We start from the raw sequence: 9,706 nt of genomic DNA, 5'->3' as shown, positions 1-9,706 counted from the left end.
CTGCCGCTGCCCGGCTGCCCCGTAGCGTGTGCTGTGTTTGTCCCGTGTCACCCCTGCATGTCACCCCCGCGTAGGTGCCCCCAATAAACCAGAGACCCCCGGCTCTGTGTGTCACCACCTGGGAGCTGGGGGGGCGTGACAATGACCTCGGATGTCACCGTGAGTAAACGTTGTGACACTGGGGACTGGTTGGGGCATCCTGGTGGCCACAGCATTGGCAGAGACATGGGGACAGAGGAGGTGACATCACCTTTACTGAGCCCAGCACACGTGACGTGTCCCACACCATGGTGTCCCTGTGACACTGGGGTCCTGTGTGGTGGCAGAAGGGGTGACATCACCTTTACTGAGCCTGACGGGTGGTACCATGTGTCACAATGTGACGTGAGCCATGCCATGGTGTCCTGGTGGCACCAGTGTCCTCGTGGTGCCAGTGCCAGCAGAGGAGGTGACATTGCCTTTACTGGCATATGGCACCGTGTGGCACTGTGTGTGACACTGCGTAGTGTCCCATAGCCCAGTGTCCTGGTGGCACCAGTGACCCACATGGTCGTGGAAGGGTTGGCATCGCCTTTACTGAGCCTGACAGGTGGCACGTGGTGCCACGTGGCACAGTGTGACACATCCCACGCCGCTAGTGCCAGTGCCGGGGTCAGAGGAGGTGACACCACCTGTACTGGGCCTGGCACGTGGCAGCGTGTGACATGGTGTGACGTGTCCCACGCCTCGGTGCCCGCAGTGTCCCTGTGGTGCTGGGGTCAGGGAGGTGACAGCGCTCCGCTGCATCTGTCCCAGCCCCGGCTCGGTGTCCCCGGTCACACCTGGCGGTAGGTGCCGTTGTAGGAGAAGGGCTCGGGGTGGACGCAGGGGCCGGGGCTGGCCGGGGTCCAGCGCTGGATCTGCAGGCGGGAGCAGGCCGGAGGGTCCAGCGGCCGCACGATGACCGGCGCTCGCGACGCCACCGACGGGTCCTCGTTGAAGAAGTTGAAGGGGCGCAGGAAGAAGCCGACGGCGTTGCCGGGGGTGGCCGTGTTGGGGATGTCCTCGGCGTGGGGCACGTGCAGGAAGCCCACGGTCACCCAGGCCACCAGGTCCTGGGGGGACACACCACAGTGTCAGTGGCGCCATGGACCCCCCCCCGCGGGAGCTGGGGAGCCCCTGGGAGCTGGGGAGCCCCCAGAGATGGCCCTGCTCTGGGGATGAAACCCCCCCAGCCCCTCAGCAGCCACCAGCCCCGTGTGCCCAGTGTCCCCGCGGTGTCACCTGGTCCTCGATGGTCTCGTTGTCGCGGATGAAGCTCTCGAAGGTGACCGGGGGGTCCCAGGGGTTGTTCTGGGTGTAGATGCTGCTGCTGCTTGGCTCGTTCTCGTGGCGCCGTGTCACGGCCAGGTGGTACCTGCGACAAGTGAGGGGTGGGGTCAGCCTGGGGGCGGAGAGTTCCTGTCCCACCCCTGCCCTGGTCCCCCGACTGTGCCACCCACGGCCCAGTCACGTCAGGGGAACACAGGACTGGTGAGGGGCGTGGGGGTCCCCAGCTTTGTGCGCTCCTCAGCTCCTGAGGGGTTCCACAAGTCCAGGGGGATTCCCCAGGTCCCCTGAGGGACTCCCCAGCTCCCGAGGGGTTTCCCAACCCTGGAGGATCCCCAGATCTTGAGGGGGTCCCCATTTCCAGGGCTTCCTCATCTCCCAAGATGTTTCACAGCTCCTGCAGACTCTTCAGCTTCCAGGGGTTGTTCCCCTGCTCTGCCAGGCCCCTCAGCCCCAGGGTGTCCCAAACTCCCATGGGCTGCTCCAGCTCCCTGGGGGTTTCCCCACCTCCAGGGCCGTTCCCAGCTCCGGAGGTTCCCCGGCTCCCAAGGACCTACTCCAGCTGCAGGGCACGATGGGGAGGTGCCAGCAGGGAGAGGCGCCATCCCAGGAAGGTGTGACCAGGGCAAGGACACCGTGCCCCCACAGGTGACACACCTGGTGATGCTGGAGTCCCCGTGCGGCCCCGTGCCCACGCCGCAGAACCCCGTGGTGCCCACCTGGCCCAGGTGACGCCGCGCTCCTCGCGCCAGCCGCGGGGCAGCACGGGCCCGGCGTGGGAGCTGAGCTGCAGGCGGAAGGTGCGGCGGTGGCCCCAGCGGTTCCGCCGGCGTGGGTTGGAGAAGAGCAGGTACCGCGGCGCGGGCCGGTCCAGCGGCAGCGCGGCCTCGCGCTCCCGACGCCGCGGCTCCCGGTGCAGCCACGGCTGCACCACGCGTGCCCCTGCGCTCCAGGGGTTGGAGATGTTCTCGAAGCGAATGTCCATCGTCTCGAAGCTGTTCCCGGAGCCTGCGGGGACCGGGTGTCGGTGTAGGGGACACGGTGGCACAGGCCCCCCCTCTCCTCCCCGGTGTGGGGGAGGGACACCGCCGAGGTGCCGCCCTGGAGGGGGGGACACCGCAGGGGTGTCACCACAGATGTGGACTGTGACCTCATGGAGATGCCAGCATGGAGGGCGGAGATGCCACCCCCATGGAAGACTGTGACCCCACAATAAAGCCATCATAGTGGGCTGGGGTCCAGTTTGGTACACCAGCATGGAGAGGAGGCCCTTTGAGGAGATGCCACCACAGCAGGCTGGGACGCCTTGGAGATGCCACCACCACCACAAGGGTCTGAGACGCCAGGAGATGCTGCCATGGATGTGGCCTGGGAAATATCACCCATGGGGTAGGGACTCCACAGAGATGCCACCATGAGGGGCTGGGATGCCAGGCAGATGCCATCACCCATGGGGGACTGGGACCCTGCAGAGATGCCATAGAGGGTCAGAGGCCCAGATGTCACCAGGGCCAGGAGATCCCACCGCCATGGAGGGACGTGACCCTGCAGAGATGCCACCATGGAGGGGATCATCATCTGAGGGTGCAGGTGATGCTCAGGTGATACCACCCTTCCAGAAACAAGGCACCTCAGCCCCTGGAACCCCCCGTGGGTCCAGCCTCTCTCCCAGCACCCTCCCCACGGCCAGGGGGTGTCGGGAGCTGTCAGGGCCCTTCACCTGCGACATCCAGGTCCACCTTGTAGTGCACCAGGTGGGTGTGGATGTTGCCCAGGAGGTGGCTGTGCACGCGGCTGCCGTAGCGCCGGCCCTCCGGCGTGTAGAAGGTGGCGTGGATGTAGCCGGTGGCGTGGACCTTAGTCTCCAGGACGCCGTTGGGGTAGAGCAGGAAGTCCCAGATGTAGTCGTAGTTGTAGACGGTGGAGGTGGTCCTGAGCACCAGCGCCCGTCCCTCCAGCCCCGCGTAGAAGTGGAAGCCGCCCTGGAAGTCGCTGTCAAAGTGGCGGCGCAGGGGAACGCCCGTGGGCAGCTCGAAGACGCAGAGGGCGCGGGGGAAGCGCACGGGGCCGTCGGCGTCCAGGAGGTGGTGGGCGTCCAGGAAGGCGGCGGTCTCGGGGCAGTCCACGCCGCGTGCCAGCTCGTAGCTGGAGGCGCCCATGGCCCAGCCGGCATCCATGTACTTGGTCTGCATGGCGGCCGGCGAGTGGCCGCCGTAGAAGGCAATGGCCTCCTGCACGCTTAGCTCGTAGGCCACGCGCTCGCCGCCAAAGCGCACGTCGAAGAGCTGCAGGCCGGCGGAGGAGCGCAGCCGGAACGCCAGGCTCCAGCCGCCGTACTCCAGCCGGTTGCCACGCAGCCGGTAGCGCCGGCCCTGCGGCTCGCACACCTTGGCGCCGTGCACCTTGGTGGGGGTCCCGCTGGAAAAGCGTCCGCGAGGCTCGTAACTGGAGAAGAGGTGGCGGGCGGGGGGCTCGGGCAGGCGGGCCAGGGGCAGCGCGCCCCGCGCGTGGCTCTCGGCCAGCTCCCGCACGCTGCCAAAGTAGCGCCCGTTGTACCAGAGCTGCCGCACGGCCCAGCGCCGCGGGTCGGGGTCCCGGTGGTCCAGCAGCACCTCCAGCCCCGTGGGGTGCAGGAAGAATCCCTCCACGAAGCGCTGGATCACCAGCCACGTGCGGCGCTCGCCGGGGCCCAGCCCGCGCGGGGCGATGTCGGAGAAGGTGAGGCAGCGCTTGGAGCAGTTCTGGAAGCCGAAGCCGGTGGCCTCGCGCAGCAGCGGCTCCAGCGGGGCCATGGCGGCCACCAGCGCCTCGTGCAGCAGCTCGTACTCCAGCCGCGTCATCGGCCGCGCCCAGAAGGGCACGGCCCGGCCGCCCTTGAAGGCCAGGGGCCGGTAGGAGCTGGGGTGCGGCAGGGGCCCCACGGCCAGCTCGGTGACGTTGGGCTCCGCTTGCGCCCCAAAGAAGATGACAGCGCGGGCCTCGCGCCGCGGCCGCGCCCCGCCGTGCTCCAGGAACCGCAGCGCCGAGCGCTTCTTGGGGGGCAGCAGCTCCACCAGGAACAGCGAGTTCTTGGCCAGGGGCCCCCCCCCGGCTCGGGGACAGCCCCAGCTCCGGCCGCTCCATCAGGAAGGTCCGCACGGCCCGGAGCTCCGCTGGGGACAGGTCGGCGAAGATGGACGCGGGGTCCGGGGGCTCCGCGGAGGGGCCGGAGGAGGCCGCGGTGACCAGCAGGGCCAGCGCCCAGGGCAGCCCCAGCAGCCACATCCTGGGGGACACGGGGACGGGGGGGTCAGCACTGGAGAGGGGATGGGGCACAGCTGAGCACCCCCCGCTCCAGCAGTGCCACGATCCCAGCAAAGCTGGGGCGACCCCCAGGAAAACCGGGGGGACCAAGGCAGGACCCCCAGAACAACTGGAACCACCACAGGGAGGAGCAGAGGGCCCAGAAAAAGCAGGCAGAACATGGGGTGACCCCCAGTGAAACCAGAGACACCATGGATGTCCCCAGGGGAACTGGGGACACCATGGGGTGACCCCCAAAAAACTGGGTGACCCCCAAAAACCTCCCGCCCAGCCCGGAGCCCCTGAGCACCCTCAAAACCCTCTCTCAGGGCGGCGTTTGAACCCCCTGGGTGGGCCTGTGGAGCCCCCAGTGTCGGGGCCCCGAGTCGCCCCCCCCTCACTGCAGGGAGCCCCCCACGCCCCCCACTCACCTGCGCTGGCTCTGCCGCCCCATGCGAGCAGCGCTGCCCGTCTGTGCCCGGCCCTGGGGCACTGACCCCCCCCTCCCCGCCCCCAGGGGCACTGCCCCCTCCCCGCCCCCTCCCCGCCCCCCGAGCCGGCCCGGGGTCAAGGCCACCGGCAGGACCCGTGTCCCCGCTGTCCCCACCGGGCTGCCCCCCGCACCCCCCAGTCCGCACCTTCGCTGTCTCCGCCGCGTCGCGCCCACGCCGGGGGGCGGGGGGAGGGACCCCCCGGTCCCGAGCCCCGGTACCGACCCCCGCCCCCCCGCGGGTTAATGATCACCCGGGGGGGGCACAGAGGCGCCGGGGCCGCCCGGTCGTTGTCCCCCCCCGCGCCGGGGGGGGCTCCGAGCGATCAAATTCCGGGGATGAGGCGAGAGAAGAGCGGGGAATCTCCCACGGGAGCCGCGGCCTCCCGGGCTTGCGGGGGTGCGGGGCGGGGTGGGGGCGCTCCGGGCCCCCCCGGAGCCCCTCCGGCTCCGAACGGCGCCCCCGACAGGCCCCCCCGCCCCCAAAATCCACACGGACAAGCCACACTTTGAGCCCTCCATCGCCACGGCCGCATCCCGTTCCCATGGCAACGCGTCCCTGGCCCTCCCATTGCCATGGAAACGGGGCGCCGACCCCCAAAACCCGCATGGAAAGGGGTCTTTGACAGCCCCCCCCCAACCTCCACGGCTGCATCCCGTTCCCATGGCAACGCATCCACGGCCCCGCCCCGGCCCCGCCCCTCCCTCCCCAACCCGGCAAAAGGGGGCTAAAAACCCCAAAAAGGCATAATTGGGTTAAAAAGGCGCAAAAGACGCCGGCAGTGGCTTTAAAAGGCAATTAAAATGGGATAAATTATTTTAAAAGAAAAAAAAAAAAAAAAAAAAAAAAAAAGCAAAGTGTTTTTTAAAGCAAATGTAACCCCAGGAAAAGCCTTTGAAAAGCCCCAAAATTTCTTTCAATATTTTCAATCCCCCCAGGGTGGGATGGGTGGTTTTAACAGCCAAAAAAACCCCGCATAAGTAATTTTAAAAGCAAAGAATGGGCTAAGTGATTTTAGAATGCCCTGGAAATGGGGTACGTGGTTGTAAAAGCCCCAAAATTGGGCTTTAAATCGCCCAAAACCGTCCCAAGATAAGTTATTTTTAAATGGGGAAAAAAAAAAAAAAAAAAAGATAAGCGATTTTAAAATGGCCCCGGAAAAGGGATAAGGTTTTAAAAGCCTCAGAAGTGTGACAAGTGGTTTTAAGGGGAAAAAAAATAAAAAGAAAGAAAAAAGATAAGTGGGTTTTGAAGCAGAAAAAAGTGGGATAAGAGGTTTTCAAAGACCACAAAAAATGGCCTGAGTGGTTCCAAAAGCCCCAAAACCCAGGATAAGTGGATTTTAAAGTCCCCAAAAATAGGGCAAGTGGTTTGAGAAGCCATTTTTTAAAAGCCGCTAGGAAAAGTAATTTTTAAAGCCAAAAAAGGAGGATGAAATGTTTTAAAGCCTCAGAAGAATGGTATAAGTGGTTTTAAAAGCAGGGGTGGGGGGGGAAACCAACACAGGATTAGTATTTTTTTACAGCCAAAAGAACAAAAAGTGACAAATGATTTAAAAAATAAAGGGAAGAGGTAAATGGTTTCATAAACCCAAAAAATCGAGATAAGTGGTTTTAAAGCAAATAAAATATATCCTAGGATAGATTATTTATACAACAATCCAAAAAATGGATAATTGGTTTTGAAAGGCTCAAAAATGGGAAAAGTGATTTTAAAAGTGAAGGAGGAAAAAAAAAAGATAAATTATTTTAAAAGCAAAAGAAACCTTCAGGATGGGCAATTTTAAAAGCCAAAAAATGTAAAAGCCTCCAAAATGGCGATGTCTTTTTAGAAGGCCCCCAAAACTGGGGAAAGGAAAGAAGATGAGAAAGGAAAGAAAAAAAGGAAATAAAAAGTGCTTTTAAACCAAAAAAAAAAAAAAAAAAAAAAAAAAAAAGGAACAAGTGATCTAAAAGCCCCACAAATGGGGTAAATATTTTAACACACATCCTCCTCCAAAAAAAGGAATAAATAATTTAAATAATTTTAAAAGCCAAAAGCCAAAACGTAAACAGTATAAGTGAATTCAGAGCCACAAAACTGGGAAGAGTGGTATTAAAAGGCCCCAGAATTGGGAAAAAGGCCCCTAAAGCTCAGGATAAGTTATTTCTAAAGCCATACTCGAAGGACAATTACTTCTGAGAGTTCCCCAAAAATAGAATAATTTGTTTTGAAAGCAAAAATTTTTATAAAGGGTATGAGCAGTTTCAAAAGGCTCCAAAAACCCCAAAATAAGTGGCTTAAAAAGGAACAAAAAAAACCCAAACCCATAAACCAAAAACAAACAAACAAACAAACAAAAAAAAGCCAAGTGATTCAAGGGGCTTTAAAAGCTTTGAAAATGGGAGGAGTGTTTTTAAAAGCAAAAACCCAGTGTAGGTAAAATAAAAAGCAACCAAATCTGGGATGAGTTGTTTTAAAAGGCCTCCAAAACTGGGTTAAGGGGCTTGAAGAGCCTCAGAAATTGGATGAGAGGATTTTAAAGCCCCTCAAAAAAGAGGATAAGTAATTTTAAAAGCTAAAAAATGGGTAAGTGGTTTTAAAGCCCCCAGCTTGGGATAATTGGGTATAAAACTCTCCAAAAATGCCATGAGTGGTTTCAAAAGCAAAAGAACCCAGGACAGGTCCTTTTAAAAGCCCCAAAACCCAGGACAAGTGGCTTTAAAAATCTCAAAAAGTAGGATGAGTGATTTTAAAAGCAAAAAAGAACCAAACCAAACTCAACCCAGCCTCCCTCAAAAAAATCTAGACGTTCACCGGGATAAATGATTTTTAAAGCAAAAAAAAAAAAAGTATAAATGGTTTTAAAGCCCCTAAAATAATGGGATAAGTGATAAAAGCCAACATCATAAAAAAAAACCAAAACAAAACAAAGAACCCCAGGAAAAGTATTTTCAAATGCCAAAAAAAAAAAAAAAAGGGACAAGTGATTTTAAAAGGGAATAAAAAAGTTATTTGACAAAAAAAAAGAGAGATAAGAAGTTGTGAAGCCAAAAAAAACAGGGATTAATAATTTATTTCAAAAAAGTTATTTTCTAAAGCCCAAAATTGGGATAAGTGGTTTTAAGAGGAAACCTGCCAGGACCTGTCCTGAGATCCTGGGGGGTCCCTGGGGGTGAACAGAGGTGGAAAAGAGAGAAAAGACAGAAACAACAACAGAGCAATCCCACAGCAATCAATAGAAATCCCAAAAACTGACTGATCCCACAGCACTCAATAACTCCCAATAACAGATTGATCCCACTGCAATCAATAGATACCCAATAACGGATTGATCCCACAGCTATCAATAACTCCCAAAACCAGATTGATCCCACAGCAATCAATAACTCCCGATAACGGATTGATCCCACAGCAATCAATAACTCCCGATAACGGATTGATCCCACAGCAATCAATAACTCCCGATAACGGATTGATCCCACCGCAATCAATAACTCCCAATAACAGATTGATCCCACGGCAATCAATAACTCCCGATAACGGATTGATCCCACAGCAATCAATAACTCCCAATAACAGATTGATCCCACTGCAATCAATAACTCCCAATAACAGATTGATCCCACAGCAATCAATAACTCCCAATAACAGATTGATCCCACAGCAATCAATAACTCCCGATAACGGATTGATCCCACTGCAATCAATAGATATCCAATAACGGATTGATCCCACAGCAATCAATAACTCCCAATAACAGATTGATCCCACAGCAATCAATAGATACCCGATAACAGATTGATTCCACAGCAATCAATAACTCCCAATAACAGATTGATCCCACAGCAATCAATAACTCCCGATAACGGATTGATTCCACAGCAATCAATAACTCCCAATAACAGATTGATCCCACAGCAATCAATAACTCCCGATAATGGATTGATCCCACAGCAATCAATAACTCCCGATAACAGATTGATCCCACAGCAATCAATAACTCCCAATAACAGATTGATCCCACGGCAATCAATAACTCCCGATAACGGATTGATCCCACGGCAATCAATAACTCCCAATAACAGATTGATCCCACAGCAATCAATAACTCCCAATAACAGATTGATCCCACGGCAATCAATAACTCCTGATAACAGATTGATCCCACAGCAATCAATAACTCCCAATAACGGATTGATCCCACAGCAATCAATAACTCCCAATAACAGATTGATCCCACTGCAATCAATAACTCCCAATAACAGATTGATCCCACAGCAATCAATAACTCCCAATAACAGATTGATCCCACAGCAATCAATAACTCCCGATAACGGATTGATCCCACTGCAATCAATAGATATCCAATAACGGATTGATCCCACAGCAATCAATAACTCCCAATAACAGATTGATCCCACAGCAATCAATAGATACCCGATAACAGATTGATTCCACAGCAATCAATAACTCCCAATAACAGATTGATCCCACAGCAATCAATAACTCCCGATAACGGATTGATTCCACAGCAATCAATAACTCCCAATAACAGATTGATCCCACAGCAATCAATAACTCCCGATAATGGATTGATCCTCTCTGGAACCCACCCGGGGCAGGAGTGATTGGGCACTTCGGAT

General features: G+C 56.3%; 1 protein-coding gene across 1 annotated transcript; it reads right to left on the bottom strand.

The window, feature by feature from the left end:
- Nucleotides 1–801: 801 nt before the first annotated feature.
- AOC1 (amine oxidase copper containing 1) lies at nucleotides 802–5,087 on the bottom strand. The gene is given in 6 exon segments (XM_068176602.1): nucleotides 802–1,094; nucleotides 1,264–1,396; nucleotides 2,028–2,316; nucleotides 3,029–4,397; nucleotides 4,399–4,573; nucleotides 5,022–5,087. Coding segments are annotated over 6 exon segments (2,268 nt in total). The 5' UTR covers nucleotides 5,045–5,087; the 3' UTR covers nucleotides 802–815.
- Between the last annotated feature and the right edge of the window lie 4,619 nt (nucleotides 5,088–9,706).

This window comes from Anomalospiza imberbis, chromosome 1 (assembly GCF_031753505.1).
Source record: "Anomalospiza imberbis isolate Cuckoo-Finch-1a 21T00152 chromosome 1, ASM3175350v1, whole genome shotgun sequence".
Classification (NCBI taxonomy): Eukaryota; Metazoa; Chordata; class Aves; order Passeriformes; family Viduidae; genus Anomalospiza; species Anomalospiza imberbis.
This window is presented reverse-complemented; position numbering and strand designations above follow the sequence as displayed.